Source organism: Plutella xylostella, chromosome 17, assembly GCF_932276165.1.
Source record: "Plutella xylostella chromosome 17, ilPluXylo3.1, whole genome shotgun sequence".
Classification (NCBI taxonomy): Eukaryota; Metazoa; Arthropoda; class Insecta; order Lepidoptera; family Plutellidae; genus Plutella; species Plutella xylostella.
Window position 1 is genome coordinate 10951223 of NC_063997.1, and position 17173 is coordinate 10968395.

The 17173-nt window shown below is 37.2% G+C and overlaps 2 protein-coding genes across 2 annotated transcripts in view; both read left to right on the plus strand.

Moving 5' to 3' along the window:
- The window catches only part of LOC105388533 (galactokinase), a 29542-nt gene extending 28054 nt beyond the window's left edge, over window positions 1-1488 (plus strand). Inside the window, exon 9 of the mRNA XM_048626744.1 lies at window positions 873-1488. Within this exon, the coding sequence (XP_048482701.1) occupies window positions 873-998 (126 nt within the window). The 3' untranslated portion in view covers window positions 999-1488. The remainder of the gene's footprint in view (window positions 1-872) is intronic.
- Window positions 1489-12993: 11505 nt separating this feature from the next.
- LOC125488494 (guanylate cyclase 32E-like) overlaps window positions 12994-17173 on the plus strand; it is a 32840-nt gene continuing 28660 nt past the window's right edge. The window contains exons 1-2 of the mRNA XM_048626929.1: window positions 12994-13636; window positions 14936-15081. Coding sequence (XP_048482886.1) covers window positions 13037-13636; window positions 14936-15081 — 746 coding nt within the window. The 5' untranslated portion in view covers window positions 12994-13036. The remainder of the gene's footprint in view (window positions 13637-14935; window positions 15082-17173) is intronic.

Genomic DNA, 17173 nt, shown 5'->3' on the forward strand with positions numbered 1-17173 from the left:
TGCGTTATTATTATACTCGATCAAACTACATATTTGATGAACAAACACACAGTCCCAAAGGGTTTCGAAATACATTTTTCAAATAAGTAAAAGCTATTTTCGTTTAATTCCACGTGCTACTGACCAAAAAAAGCTGTTATAGAATCGTCCTTCGGTTAAAGTAGGTTGCGTTCCCAGTATAAAAACTGTCGACCCATTACTTTCTCTACTACTACTACTAAGTAGACACAACCTTTGAGTTTGACAAGGTACAAAAGTGTAAATAGGTAGGTACTTATTGAGGTGAATGTACAGTTATACATTAAAGCGTTACATGATTTACTCAAGCGTTCTTATTTTGTATTCATAGTTCAAAAATATCCACAAACCAATACAGGCTGTACATTTATTTATAGAAACATGTACCGAAACTTCACTTGAGTGGGCACATAAATACATGTTCACTCGCAGACGAGTGAAGGAAGGGGAACCGATAAAAGCTTTACGAATCTAATAATAATAATGTAGTGTCATTCATCGACAAGTGATTGACGTAGTAGTACAGGTACTAGTCATTATTCTGTGGCAGTAGTTAGTACTTAAATTTGATTGAATAAAATCTTATACAACATTTTTACAATTTCACATTTGCAATTTTGTCAATTTAGTATCTGAGATAATAGACTTTAGTCATCACTACGGCACATCAAACATCCGACCAATATTTGTGTTTTTAACGAATATCTAATAAGTTTATTTAATTCAACCTTCCCATTCCCCTAAATTTTAACTTTGACTAACTTTTAACTGAAGACTAACTAAAAATGCACCCGTGCCTACAGACTGAGTATCAGTATATACAGCAAGTGTTTATGTTATGTTTCTTCCAACAGGTCCGTAAGAGCAGCGTGGAAGACCTGAAGAAGGCGATAAAGTCTCGCTACAGCGGGAACCCCACGTTCTTCGAGTGTCACCCGAGCGACGGCGCCGCGCCGCTCCCACTCCCGGCATCTAAATAGAACATCCCGTTAATGAACTTGAACGAAGGGTGGGATTCTTCAGCGATCGAGCCGAAGCTTAGACTAACAATATACGAACTGGATGGAGTGTCAGCGCAAAAGAAACGTCTCGACAAATAACACCTAACTTCTACCACTGAGCTCTTACTTTAAATTAGTTCGGTTAGATTTGTGACTTTATTGTTTGGTACAACGGTTGTCATTAGGTTGAATTTAAAACAGGTTGACAGTAAACAAAATGCGGTCAGTTTTTTATCTGTATTTGTATTTTTACCATCTTGTTCATATATTGTTAATCTAAGAGCCGAATGCTTGTTGTTATCGGTCGCTCAAATCTTTTGCGGGATTGTATTTATAATAAAGTAGACGTAAGAATGGCCCACAGCCGTCGCAAATACCAAAGTTACATTCCATTAACAATGTAGTAAGTGTAAGTGTTACGATGTTTTGTATAACTTTTTTTTACCTGAAATATACTTGTTACATAAGACTGAAATTTTACTAACTAATACCCGCTTATATAAACTAAAGAAAACGATATTTTTCCTTTGCCTATTGCGTTGTATTGTAAATGAGCCCGTTTCACAATCTCAAGCGTGCGACGTTCGACTCAACTCACAATGAATCCGGACCGCTGGCTGGTCCACTGCTGCCGTCACACGGCTGACACCGGGTGGGTCACTATAGTTTATAATATAATAATAAGTCATTTATTGCAGACTGTAAGTCCATAAAAAGTTAGTAACATGGATTTCTTAAAACATAAATATTAGTAAGACAGGTAGAAAAACAAAACAATAAAAAAACAACATAGAAATTATAGCGCTAACCACGATCTCATTGCATTAAATGTAAGTACCCTTGACGGAAAGTTTAGTTATAAGTTTAATGTGTCTGTGTATCTGTCTGTGGTTTGTGTGTGTAGCTCCCAAACGATCTGCACAAGATCTGTTCCGATTTTTGTTAAGGTGATATGTAATGTTACCCCGAGTGTCCTTAGCCATATTTTATCAAAATCGGCTTAGCCGTTCAAAAGTTATAGGGTTTTTCAATTTGAATGTCGGGAATACGTTGGTCAGGTTAAGTCATTTTCAAGCTACAAGAAGGTGAAGTGCATGAAGGGAGCCTCCTCAAACGACGTATTAAGAGTACCTTATACAGGGTGCGTCTTTCATAGGTGCACATCGGGAAGTATGACACAGAGCTTTTCATTCTGAACAACTTTTGGATATTCCCGAATAAAAATATCTACTCCCCATACACAGTGTCACGTAAACAACCAATTTTTGTATGGGGAAGCATCTTTTTTTGTCGTTATATCCTAAGGTCATTATAACAAAAGTTGTTCAAAATGAAGAGCTCTGTAACATATTTCCGGATATGCACCTAAGAAAGACCCCTGTATAAGCCCGGGGATGAGTCACATAGCTGAACCTATTTCATTTTTGTAAAAGTTAATTTCAGCAGTAATGGACACATGTACTTACACATGTCATGTAGTTTCCTTTCTCATCGCCCTTGGAAGTGGACAAAAGACCTTTTTTCACATTCCGTATTCCCGGCATGAATGGGTTGTAAATACATTACGCAATTAAAGTCTCTAATGTTATTTTCCATATAGATGTGATACTGAGCCTCCCGAGAATAGCAAACTAGTTATAGTATTTTAGATTTATTCACGTTTGTCACTTTTTGGATAGTAAAAAAAAGATCCCGACGAATTGAGAACCTCCTCTTTTTTTTGAAGTCGGTTAAAAAATATTATAACGGTAACATTTTTACGAATTTTAAATTTGATTGTAGATGATTTTTCCCAATAAACCTACAATGACCGATAGAGGTAACTACATTATTAGGTACACAATTTTATGCAGTTAATTAAACTGCCTTTGTCATCCTTTTGAATTTTATAAAAACTGTCAAATGGTCACGCTTAATTAATTGTTTTCATAAAGCACAGCGTTTTTAAAGCTGTGGCTGTGGGTGTGTATATTGCTATACGCGATATTGTCATACCATACAGAGAGAAATATAAAAGCGGTGCGCTGAAAATACCACTACATAAAAGTGTCGCGACCAAGTCAATATACGCGTCTGCGTCTACCCACTCACAAGACTGTCGATAAACAAACTTAGACTTTATCCGATGAATTAAACCGACTCTTAGCGATAATCACGGCTCTATCGCGTTTCATTCATAGAAGTTAATAAACTTAATTTGATGTAACTTAATGATTTCAGAAAAGATGATTGTGCTCCTACGGTAGCTTTTTATTAGTAAGTTTGTTTTGACGACCGAATGGCGTAGTGGTTAGTGACCTGACTACTGAGCCGATGGTCCCGGGTTCGATTCCCGGCTGGGGCAGATATTTGTTTAAACACAGATATTTGTTCTCGGGTCTTGGATGTGCCCGTAAAATGGCAATAGGCCCGCCCCCTATTACATTGGGACTAACATAACACTCTGGCGAAAAGTGGGTGCAGCAATGCACCTCTGCCTACCCCGCAAGGGAGTACATTAGTACAAGGCGTGAGTGCGTGTGTGTGTGTGTAAGTTTGTTTTGACCCTGTTGCACTTTGAAGGCCTGAATACTTAGCGCTACGATGTCGTACCGTATAAGTTATACTTTTCTGGAATTTACCAAAGAACATCTTATAAAAATCAGAGTGATCAGGTTAAGATCTCCTGTTTGGCTTTAAATTTTATTGTATTTGTAAAACAGGCGAGATTCTACAGGACGTATATGTAATAATTAGACAACTCAGAGAGCTTTCAGTGTTTTCCTTCAGTTCTCTTTCAGCGCTCGGCCGCGGCGCACGTGAGTGAACTACCTCCCTTTGCGTGTTTCGTAAACTATTGAACAGTTTCAAACTTTTATCAGTGCAAGTGTTACTGTAATTGTGGATTGATACTTGTAGTGTTGAGGACTAAAGGTTTATAAGTGGCTGAGCTTTGAGTGACTTTATTTTTGTGTTTGGAACTTTATTTTATTTTATTAATTAACCAAAAGGTGAGTTTAATTACTTATGTACTTATTTGTGAGTTATAAATCATAAATGTTTTTTTTAGTAAACAAATATATCCGGAGTTATATATACCTAGCTACTACTATCATTTTATTAACAAAATAAATTATTTTAATTGAAAATTTGTAATCATATATTATCATTATGATTTAAAATGTGATGACTACCTTTGATAATTAAAACAAATAGGTATTTTATTTGTATACAAAGACATCGTTAAAGATGAAAGATACCAATTAGGTAAGTAAAATATTGTTACATAAATTAGTTTGAAACATATTTAGAGCTACCTATTTGAAGTAAATAGGTACCTAGCTGTATTTCACAGTACGGTATTAATTTCGTATGTTTTCATTTTACAATTTGAAATTTAGTTTTTTTTGGTTTTATAAATAAAATAGGTAATCTTAGACTTGTAAGTTTTGTTGTAAACCTATTAAATATTTGTTTCATCTTCATATCGCATTAATGGTTCTAAGAGCGCCACAGTTACCCTCGGCCTTCCTCAACCAGCAACCACTTATTGTCCTTAAGGTTGTTACAAGTTACATGTTAGTATGAGTGTTGATTAAAGGATCTCAAATGCATTTACTATTCTATGTTATTCTTATTCATTTTTTTATTTCTACACAAATTCACTACCTCCTCCCTATTTCACAATAATAGTTTTAGCTTGAACGAGTAAGAAACTTTCCAGTGAGGTACATTTACTTTCAAAAGTATATAACGACTACTGAAGTTGCTAAAAAGTTTGCGACCCATTTTACTTTGCTACCATGTACTTATTAACAAAAATGATGATGCAAAAATGTATGTATACTATGTTGTTAAGTCGCTGTTTTGCGATACCTGGTATGAATACATAGTGTAGTGGGCTACTGGATAAGCTGTTCTTTCAGTCGAGATAATATTATGTTGGATTCAAATTGACATCATACCAACACCGATTTTGATATTTCTATTTCAAATGACATACTCTTCACATCTAGATTCTGCATTCTTTATTCATACTGTGAACAAAAATCCCCAGCGAAAAGACATTTACCATTATTTTTTTGTTCAAATTTTATGCATAACTGCATTATTATGCATGAGACAATTCACAACAGTTCTTCGCAGACAATATGCCGAAACAAGTAAACAAATAAAGGATCTTTATTGAGTCGTAAAATAGCGAGACGCTGATAATGACGACGAATAGCTGAATATTTGCAGGAGCCCAATAAAACATTGTTTTGTAAACGGCGGCGGCGGCGGTGGCAGTACCGTATTTACGTAGTCTATGAGCGTGTCGGTAGCTCAGTCGGGTAGCGCCCGCTTCTCACGCCAGAGATGCGCGTTCGAATCCAGCGCTGACATGTAGTTATGAGTTCTTTTGAATAAGTACAATGTATACCATCGCTCTTACGGTTAAGCAAAACATCGTGAGGAAACCTGCACACCTAAATTCTAGGTGGGTACAGTGGGTACTCTAAATGCATTGTACTCATTCAAAACCAGCGATACGGCTAGCGGCTTATCACGTGAGTAGAAAAGTACAGCGAAAATGCTGTCACCTCTGACTACCCCTTCGGGTATTACAGTCATGACATGAGCATAATATGTATGAAGATTATGAAAATCCATACTGTGTTACTTACGTCAAAGATAAAATGTTTTTGTTGGAAAAAGAAAATGTAAATAGTTCACTGTCAACAAAGAAAAATTCCCTTCCTTGAAAATTTTTGCTCAAGTTGCTTACCAAAGTCAATTTCCTATAGATAGCAGCTTTGTATGCATCGCAAATGGAATGTCAAAACACGACGAAGACTGGCTAGATAATCTTAAGCAGAAAAAACTTCGTCGTGATCTACCACCTCCCATACATTCATGTTTTGTTTGCGATCGATGCGGAAAGAAATGCCGTGCCGCTATAGGCTTGTACAGCCATCAACGGCGATGCGGCAACCCATAAACCTACGAGTGCTGCAACTACCATCTACAACAGATGCTGTGGCCAATGATGATGCATCGCAAAGTATTTTCAACGCAAACGGATATAAAAGTATTCTAAACTTCAACTATGTATGTGACTATTGTTATTGTTTAAGTCCATAGATTTGTAGCATGTTAGTATTAAGATTAACTCGGAATAAACTTTCTTTTCCTTATCTTTTTTAGTAGGTAGTTATTTTACCCGTTCGGCTCCGATACGATATACCTATATACCATGATAAAATATTCTGATTTACCAATCATTCAATAATATATAGACACATCCACCGTACATAGCGAGTAGCTTCGTATAAATTTACAGCTACGCAATCGTAGTGCTACGCGTATCCGTCGTAGCCACTGCTACGCTGTGCTACGCCTGTGTGTCGTAGCAGCCGACGCTAAGGTTAGGGGAAAACGGGGAAAAAGATTTACAGTTGTAAATATTTCATAAATATATATTTTTTACAGTACCTACTCACAAAATGCACAGAGCAAAGAACTTGAAAGCATAAAGAAAAAGGACATTATTTTATGATGATAAATGGTGAGTCTACCGGAAGTAGGGACAGGATTTAAATATTTATGCATTTTTACGCTGCTGCCCTATTTTTGCCGCGTCAATTAAATGTTGAAAGGAATATTTTTTTTTGGAAAAACATTGATATAAATAAAATAAAAGGCTTCCGCTTCCTGTTATTCAATTATGTAAAAGAATGCCGAGAAGATGTAATGCCGTTTCGTTTCTGCGAAGCTGTCATATACACACTCAATAGTAATCTTAGAATACAGGACGGCAAAAAAAAAACGACTGTGACATTATTTGGAATATTTATACAACGCTAAAAGCTGCTGCAGGTTATGTGTTTTTGACCTTTTGATATTCATTTAAGTTGCGTAATATAAATAATCTCACATAACATGAATGCGTTGTGACATCCAAAAATGGATGAATTCTTACTAAGATTTCCAGGAAACAATGGGAGTCGAATCTGAAATCAAATCTACACGAACCCATAATAGTGTCCATTAGTGGAACATTCAACACTGGTCAAGTGACCCAGTTCCAGATATGGACCTAGATTCCTATCCAAATTAAACCGTGTGGAGACTTCCTGATTGATTTGGTGTTTACATACATTATGTATGTAGTACTGAAGCCTCGTATTATCGTTCCAGTTTTCTTCTGTACTTCCTTAGTACGAGTAAGTAGTGCTTAGCTTCAGCAGCCTTTCAGATTATAACATACTCTTATTTTATTTCTTTAATGCGGAGAAATATATGTAAGTACTCAAGATTTCTACTTAGCGGAATGGGCTGGGTAAGCACTTTCATGTGCACAAGTAAACTAGCTGCTTTTATCTATTTACCCGGTGTTAAGTAATAATAAGTAAGATATCCCTTTGTTTAAAAACAGAAGCCTGATATAACACTGCGGTACATATAAATAGGTCCGTAAAAGTATGTACAAATAAAAAAGTTTATAAAATATGATGCGTAGGAGCGCCGATGCGTACAAATATTATAATGTCGTAGATCTTAAATATTAGAGCGTTCTTTTAATATGAAGAAATATGTCATTTTACAATAATGATTATTAAAACGTATTTAAAGTTTAAATTTAATTTCAAACTTCATTGAACCACTACCGGCTACCAGTCTGAAGCCACAGTTCTAGCGAGCTCGAGGGCGTCCAACTCTATGTTTGTTTAGTTCGCTACTGAATACTCATCCACGGTAATCGGTAATTCCTCGGGATCCTAATCTCATTTCCGGTCTAAGTACAAAGGTTTTATTGTTGTCTAGAAGGATAAAAGATAAAAGGACCTTTATTAATTCTCTTTCCCTTTCACTCAACAAGAGTTCGATGGACAGGTTATCCTGCTGTTACTATTGTCTGTTGTGTGCACGAGTCAAAAACCTGAGTAGAAAGATACAAGATGATCTATTCATATTGTATGCTTTATTTACAAAACCTTTACATTACATATTATACAAATTAACATAATAATTTGTAATTAGAACTTTCGTTATACAGGGTGTTGCAAAAAGGGATTTTGAAATTCTGATTTCAGTTTTGGGCTTAGATATGTCGCAGGCATCTGGTTTAATCTTCTGTTTGATTGAACCGCTAGCCCGTTCATTGGATGACGCTGCTTAGTTGTATGACTAGGCCGAACGTTGATTGCACAAGCGTCACAAAACGTCCAACTAGTTAGCTGACTTAAAATCAGTCAGGTGGTGAACAAAACAAATATGGCGTCTAACAGCTAACAGTTGACACAAAAAGCACCTATATTGTTAGTTTTTTGCAAATAAATAAGCTTTAAAGTGCGTTATTTGTGTTAAAATAGTGTGACAACATGGATTTACCTATTATTACGCCGCGGGCGGATAGTTTCAAAGAAAAAATTGTGGCGAAACTCGATAATTATGAACAACAATATGAAGGTACGTTTATTGTTATTGTTTAGTTAATTTGTGAGATAAGAGCTTTGTAACAAAGTCTTTTTGTTGACTCTTGTCTGGTCATGTTCACCCTAACCAGACATTACAAAGTTGCTATACTATATCCCATTCAACGACTTCGCTGAATGACGTTCAGTCAAGACGTCGAACGTTACAATCAACGACTTGACGAGTTGTCCTTTAGTCATACAACTGAATAGCACCATCCAATGAACGGGCTAGTGGTTCAATCAAACAGGAGATTAAACCAGATGCCTGCGACATATATACCATGCTGCACATGTAGGTTTCGGCTTAGTATACCCTTTTTGCAACACCCTGTACACCTAGTAAGATTCACTAGGTATGTAAAGAAAGTTCTAAAAGTGTTATTACGTGACCGACGAAGATTCTATGGAAAATTATATTGTGTGTGGACAAATAAAAAAAATTGTATCTGTTTTTTATTTTTTTTATAGGAAAACTTAACTATATGACAAGAATACATTAAGAACACTATTATAGTCATTATTTTCGATAATTTTCTCGTCATACTAAACCGATACACCGCTAACTCAGCAGTCAACAGTTTGCCTACTGGCAACGCAATCTTATTTACCTCTTTAGTCCATTGGATCTAGTGTCACTGCCATCGCGGGGTGATCGCCCCCTGGCGGGCGTGCCTCTGCCTAATTACAACCTTATTGACACTAGGCTGGGGAGAAAATGCGATGAAAGTCGCTAATTAAGTAGGTATTACGAGATTACATCGATACAGTCTCAATAACATAAGCTATTGCTGGTCGTAGCCCTTTATAAAGGCGCCGCTGAACTGCCCCCCACTATTTATTTCTCGGCTTTCCCATTCGACGCTACGTGTCTTTTCATACATTTTAAGTCATTTAAACTTGAGAACTTTTAGTTAAGTATATCGTAGCATTGTCACTCTTAGAGGGGTCAGGTTTGTCTGTCCCATATTCTACCAAATATTTATTATGTTTTGAGGTTATAATACCTAACTTATTTCCATAATTGTTTTGAGGTTTGCAATACCCAAATCATTTGTAATTTTATTTGATGTGGTTTGTAATATTATATTCCTGATTTATTAGTTCCCGTTATTGAATATCATTACATTGTACGAATTATTTTGTTTTATTAAATTATTTATTTGCTTGTATGAATATAAATTACACGCATTAATCCTGTGGTTTCTGAATAAATGAATGCATTATTACGAAGTTTGTTGAAGAAGTATAAGATTATTAGTTTTATAATAAATATAAATATTATCAGGGATAGGTGAATATTGCTTATTTGTAGCATATTCATTCATTCATTCATTCATTTATTTATTCAAGAACAATATACATTGTATGTGAATATACCTATAAAATAAAATAATTTAACATAATCATTATAATTATAAAAATAGCGTGCAAAAACAAATTAAATACAAAGTCAAAAGAATAATAATAAAATCAAATAATTAAGTAGGTACATATTATGTCAAAACATTAAATTAAAATTAATTTCAATTAAAATTTTAACATGCAAAAATTAAATTAATTAATCCAAAGCAATCAATAATTATTACAAATCTTCTAACCTATACAAGCACTTCTTCAACAAATAAGTTTTTAATTTCATTTTAAAGGTACTGTGTCCTAATAGGATTTTAAGGTCTGTTGGCAATTTATTAAAAATAACTATTGACTGGTACGCTGGTGAGTGTTTAGCTACACGTAAGATTGGATTGAATTTGATTGGTAGATCTTTGCGCCTAGTGCTGTGTCGTGCCACTCTTTCTTCGGGACTCTCAACGTTTTGTGCATTCTTGCTTAGACCTGATAGCAAGGTTAAGACATACAGTGCAGGAACAGTAAGAATGGCGAGAGATGTGAAATATGGTCTGCACGACTCATCCTGCCGTATGCGAACAATTGTACGTATGGCTCTTTTTTGCAAAACGAAAGCTCTTTGTGTATTATAATCATAGCTATTCCCCCACTGTTTTATACTGTATCGTATTTTCGATTCTACAAGAGCATAGTACACCATTTTAAGTTGTTCCACACCAAGTGCATCTCGAAGGCTCTTAAGCGCATAACAAGCTGAGCTGATTGACCCTTCTATGGCATTCAATTCATATTTCCAGTTTAGGCATGTGTCTATATGTACCCCCAGGAATTTAGTACTTTCAACCATTTCTATTTTACTTCCATTTAGAGTTGCACTTATTGCTTCCCTATTCCTAGCCGTCGTTTTAAAAAGCAGTAAGTTAGTTTTAGTGGAATTTATTTTTAAATTATTCTCTGTGAACCACTTTGAAAATTTGGCTAGTATATCATTTACTTTTATTTCTAAAATTTCAGTGTCTTTTCCTGATATAACCGCATTTGTATCATCAGCATAGACTACTAGGCCAGTATCTGGCATATATCTACTAATATAGTCCAAGAGATCATTTGTAAATATTATGAAAAATATAGGGCCTAGTACTGATCCCTGTGGCACACCTCTCTTAATGTTTAATAGTTTAGATGTAGTCAGTATTTCTCGACCATCTTTACATTCACAACCATTATGGTGTTCTCTGCATATGCGTCTACACGATAGTAAATGTCAGTTCTCTAGAGACATCACGAACGGTCGAACTCGCGAACTTTGGGAAGCCTTTTATGCCGCCTGTGGGAATACGGAGGCTGCTTGGGAAAGGGTTATGTGTCCATATTATCCAAGTGTGTATAAACATTCATGTTTTTCTTAATTTGTCATTCAAAACGAATGTATGAAACTTGGCCAGGCCATAGCTGACTCGTTGCCTCGTATAATTTATTGTGTCTACATAAAGCACACATAGCTCACATAATTAATGCCTAATTTTAGCCTGTTAATTCACACATAATATCAAAGTAATTATGTTCCGAGTCTATTTAGAAATTCGCAATACCGTCACCCTCACCACTGCCGGTCGTGAAAATTTTGTTTAATTTAGACAAATAGCCGGTAAGAGAAGGTCGAGGAGAGCCGAGTACAGATTGTCAAGATTGTCGTAACCAATTTGGTATTTTTGGTAACAGAAGGGTCTAGCTTACATAAGGCGAAAGTGCTACTGCGCTAAGTACGCATCTGTCTAGGGTCAACAGCTCTTGGTTGTTCGTATTTTGCCATGCTTGAGTGACCCTAAATCTGTCGGTAACAACAAATAAAGCACGAGTATGAATTAGCCATAAGACGACCGAATGGCGCAGTGGTTAGTGACCCTGACTACTGAGCCGAAGGTCCCGGGTTCGATTCCCGGCTGGGGCAGATATTTGTTTAAAGACAAATATTTGTACTCGGGTCTTGGGTGTTGATATTTATATTTAATATGTATCTATCTATGTATTTGTGTAGAGATATCAGCTGTCCGATACCCATAACACAGGCTCTGCCTAGCTTGGGGTCGGATGGCCGTGTGTGAGATGTCCCCACATATTATTATTATTATTATTATGTTGTGTCGTTACCGTCTCGGGACCATGGGGTCCCGGGCATTTGGAAGGCGTGCATGGGGCCGAAGCCAACATGTAGAGGCCCGTTTGACAACATTAATCTATATGAAATGTGACACCAACCGACGATTTTCCCTGTGAAAACTATAGAAGTAAACCCAAGGAAAATCCCAGGTTAGTGCAGGACTATTGTAGGATATGGAGAAAACTAATACAGGGTTATGGAATGGGGTGCTAAATGGACTGGGTATCTGGGACTATGGAAGGACTATGGCCCCTGCCTGGACCTATATGTTTCACATACGGATAAAAAGGCAGGGGGTGACTCGCACACACATTAAATGGGCCCCCCAAAACAGTCGCTAGCACATTACAGTGACGTAGCAACAAGGGGGCAACATGGCATGAGTTGCTGAGGGTGGAGAGGTATACCAAGGCTCTCAGAGCAATCGCGGATGCCGGTCAAGACCCCTACAAGCACTTACTGGATATACTTCCTTCCTCCGAGCATTTCTGCTCTAGCGGTACACCACTCAAGCCAGCCAATGAAGGCAAGCAAGAGGTGGGAGATCCTGTTCCTCGTCAGTGTTCACTCTGGACAACCAATGAAGGCGAGCCAGAGATGAGGATCAGGGGTTCTCCCCGGCATCGGGTGGGTGGGGTCGCTAATGCCCAACAGCTCGCCACAAGCTGCCCTGCCGCATTATTATTATTATTATTATGTCTAAATTTTGCATTCAGTTATTCAGCAAGTGTAAACACAACTTATTCAAAACATTTTACACAGAAGGGTTGGGTTATTGTACTAGAGGTCACGTAACTACTCATTGTAAACAATGTTCGACGTAATTTGCGTCGAATTACGTTGAATAAATTTTATGCTAATCAACAGATTATATTTCTAAGTACTTATGTACATTGTTCAGGGCTAGTGAATAATATAGGGACTTCGTGTTTAGTCGCATGTTCCTGACGAATGGTCGGGACCGACCGAAAGGAGAACGTTTGAGATAAAATTACTAATGAATTTTAATACATTTGTTCACAGATGTTACACAACTCCAATTACCATTTGAAATCACCGAATCGTAGATGAAGAGCCGGGCCACTTCAATATTCAAAATGGCGGCATTATCCCTATTATTGCTCTTGTTAATAAGCACGAGAGTAGCGGCGAACATCACTGCTCCTGAAATAGACAACAATGAAGCTGATTTAAATGAAACTTCTGACAAACACGTGGATGACTCCATCGACCCTTACATTTACATAGAAAAAACAACTGAAGATTTCAAACTAGATAGTCACAAGTTACAGTCTATTGAAAACCACGATTTGAATAACAAAGACAAAGGCGATTCTACTAAGAAACAAACGAACGTCACCAACAAAACAAACGCCCCAATCGTGACACATTTGAAGTGCACCACCAAAAATTCAACGGCTAAAGATAAAGAGACTGTCAAGCCTAAGAAGCTAAACATATACCTGAACAACCTGTACTCTCGGGTGACGACGAACTTGATCGAGGAGAAGGTGTCGGTGGAGAGCCTAGAGGGCGCTGGCATCGGGTTGTTCGACGTGGTGAGCAGCGACTGCGGGGGCTCCAAGGTGTGTCCGCGGCGCGCCGGCAACTGGACTGCGAATGACACCATCACTATAGGATTCCTTGGGGCTTATGGGCGGAGTCACGTAAGTTTTCTTATTATTATTTGATTTGATCGTTTGGTGACAAATCTTACAGCTGTACTAGAGTTAGTCACTGTGGTAAAATAATTAGTCATACCAATCAGTAGGTAGTTGGCAGCCGATGTCTGCCCAGTACAGGGTGCGCCGCACCGGACGTCTATAAGTTCCTCTATAAAATATAAAAGTTCATACGTCACTCGGTAAAGCTCCTTTCGTGTATCCGATTTTTGATCTACTCATAAATTGGTTGCATTTTACATTTACCGGGGCTGGTTGGTTTGGTTTTACTTAGCGTAATTCAATCGCCGGAAGAAGCATTGAGGTACTTAGTGAGTTTTTATAGAGGGTTATTAGTTTTATGCGTACGGTACTGAAATTTAAATAGACGGGTTGACCTTTGAATACCTACTTACCTTAGTGTACCTTGTAAATAGTTAGATTAATAATGATATAGCTATCCGAGTCCACACGTCCTAAATAAATATTAACACAAATCCGTTTCAAATCAAGGTCGGTAAAGGACGTTTCCATAGGCAATAATTTATATTGAAGAATGATCGTGTCTCAATAATATTACATTTAATTAGTTTACGTCTTAATTAGGACGCTAGTCTAGTTTGTTACTAGTAGGAATGATTGAATAATGTTTTGATCTACCAACTTGATTAGTAACTGCTTTAGCAACGTTAAATTATTGTTTTTTGTAGGGAAGGTAAAGATGCATTAGGTAATACCACATCACTCTTTTTGCGGTTACGTCCAAACCGAAAGAAACAGAAATAACTTTTGGGGTACCCGATACCCGAGCTTTATGTAGGGTGAAATTAAATAATAACAAAAAAGTAGCTTTTTTCCCCATACAAGGTCCTTCCTTTTTTGTACGCTGTTAGTCGGTAAAATGCAATGTCCCAGTCTAAGTGAATTTTAACAAGGTCCCAGTTAATATGTTGCTCGTGTTTCATATACGTTGTGAGAGTTCAAAATAAAATTGCAAAAATTATTCTGGTTTGCAATTTTATCTTATATCAAATTCGCATAAATCTGAAGTTATACGAGTTATTTTTAGGTACATAAAAGTATGATATTATTGTAGTTGAAAATTTAAATATGAATTATTTGGTCTGATATGATTCTTTGTGCAATTGTGCTAGACTCAAAATCTTGGCAATCAACAAATAATTGTAAATTTGTCGTTGAATAAATGCGATAAATACTGTTTGAATGAATGGTGGGTGAGACAGTTAACCGAATGGGGGTGACTTATTTGGGGGTAATTCAGACACTATTCTATTCTATTCCCAGACGGTGCTGGGCGCGCTGCCACTGGCGGTGGCGGCGGTGAACCGCGAGCGCTCGCTGCTGCCCGGGCTGCGGCTGCGCTTCGTGGCAGCCGACGTGGGCCGCCCGCGCCCGCCGCTGCCGCGGGACCGGGACGCGCTGTCGCTCAGGTAATCATAATTAAGTATAAACAATTATTAATTGCAACTAGTGGTTAGTGACCCTGACTACTGAGCCGATGGTCCCGGGTTCGATTCCCGGCTGGGGCAGATATTTGTTTAAACACAGATATTTGTTCTCGGGTCTTGGATGTGCCCGTTAAATGGCAATAGGCCCGCCCCCTATTACATTGGGACTAACATAACACTCTGGCGAAAAGTGGGTGCAGCAATGTACCTCTGCCTACCCCGCAAGGGAGTACATTAGTACAAGGCGTGAGTGCGTGTGTGTGTAATTGCAACTATTTTGGTGTTACATTAGTATTAAAAATAGTTTCCTTTAACATAGTGCAGGGCAGGGTATAGCAACATTTTTACGTGACTGATGTAGAGACAAGCGAAGAAAGCACTTGGTTATTTATGAAGTCACCCTTTTCCTGTTTCTAATAATAGTCTTGCAACGCCCTGTACTTAGATACAGATTAAATAAGTAACTTATGAGAGAAGGATACGCGTAAACAATCCGCTAACGCCACAGCAGCTAGACAGACACGATCTGTCGTTGAGGTAGGTCATTTTCTGGGATACTATCGATAGTTTATTTATCGCCAGCGATAATACTCTTAAATGTATTGCAATTTACTTACCGATGGTATTGAAGTACATGGGATACTTATTTACTTTCGATTGTAAATACTATCTATAGATAAAAAGTGCATAGATTTTCTGGCAACACTTACACCCCCATAATGTGCCTGGAAAGGGGCTGACCCACTTAAGTTTCAGGGTTATCATATCATAGTAACGCTGGTTTTATGTTTGTAACCCGAGTATGATGAATACCAACTCTAGAACACAAACAAGAAGTGCTGAATTATTAACGATGTTAATAATATGATTAAAGGTGAGGCAAAACCACTTACGTAGGTACAAATGTACAAATGTCTTCGCTGAACCCATGGGATTAATTCGAACGTAAGGCTATATATGGGCCAAGAAACTGCCAAGTGTGGGTAGAAATACGCCATTTAGTAGTAGTTTGTTTATTTTCAGTGTAAGTAGGTCATCTAAAATAGGAAATGAAAACAAAATGCAATTATAAAAGCAACCTTTTTAAAATTTAAGTGAAAGAAAATATCATTAAAAACTTCACGACGATAAGACAATTTGTTACGTGAACCCGAATTGATATACAGGATGTTGTGAGAAGAGTATTATAGTTCTAAATTACTTTAAGAAATTGGGAAACTCAAATTTGTCATCGAGAGATCCTCACTAATAACTTTAGATTAGGAAGTTAAACAATCATAACGTTTGATTGTATATACTCGTAATATAGATATATTATACAGAGGGTTACAACAGTGGTATACTAAACAACAAAAAACAAAAATTACTCTTAATGAGGTCTCCACAGTCACCCCTTTTCAGCTTAGTATACGACTTTTGTTACATCCTGTAGAAAAGACACCACTTTAAAGGTCACCTCAGGTACGTACCTATACCTGCCAACACTAACTAATAAAAAATAAATAGTCCAACAGAAAGTCCCGTAAATGTTATTTAATGCTGTAAATCTACTGAAAGACTTTTGAAGGTGACCCTGGATCTCATTCGCGACCTTTGCTCTTGAACCTCCGTGATCGCAAGTGATAGTGACCCGATTCTATAATTGCATTTCGGATTAAAGTTAAGCCGGGTCTTCAATGTGGGATACTTGTTGCGCGACATGGTGGCTTGACTTGAAATGTAGTTACTTAGGTACTCACAGGATTTGGATAGATATTACGGTTACTTTACTACCTTTTAAGGTAACAAAAACATCCCGTGGAAAGAGCTCTTAAAAATTAACGAGTCATATTATATTTTCCGATGCTCTTGTTTATTTGATTATATTCTATCCCCCTTATTCATAGAAAAGTTACAATACGTTTTAACTAATAAACTGTTTTGTCCCTCTCTGTCAAAGAACAAATTGTTCTTTGTCGGAGAGGGACAAAACAGTTTATTAGTTAAAACGTATTGTAACTTTTCTATGAATAAGGGGGTATATCTGGTGGTATGCGCCTTCCATTTTATTATCGACTTAAAAATCATTTAAGTA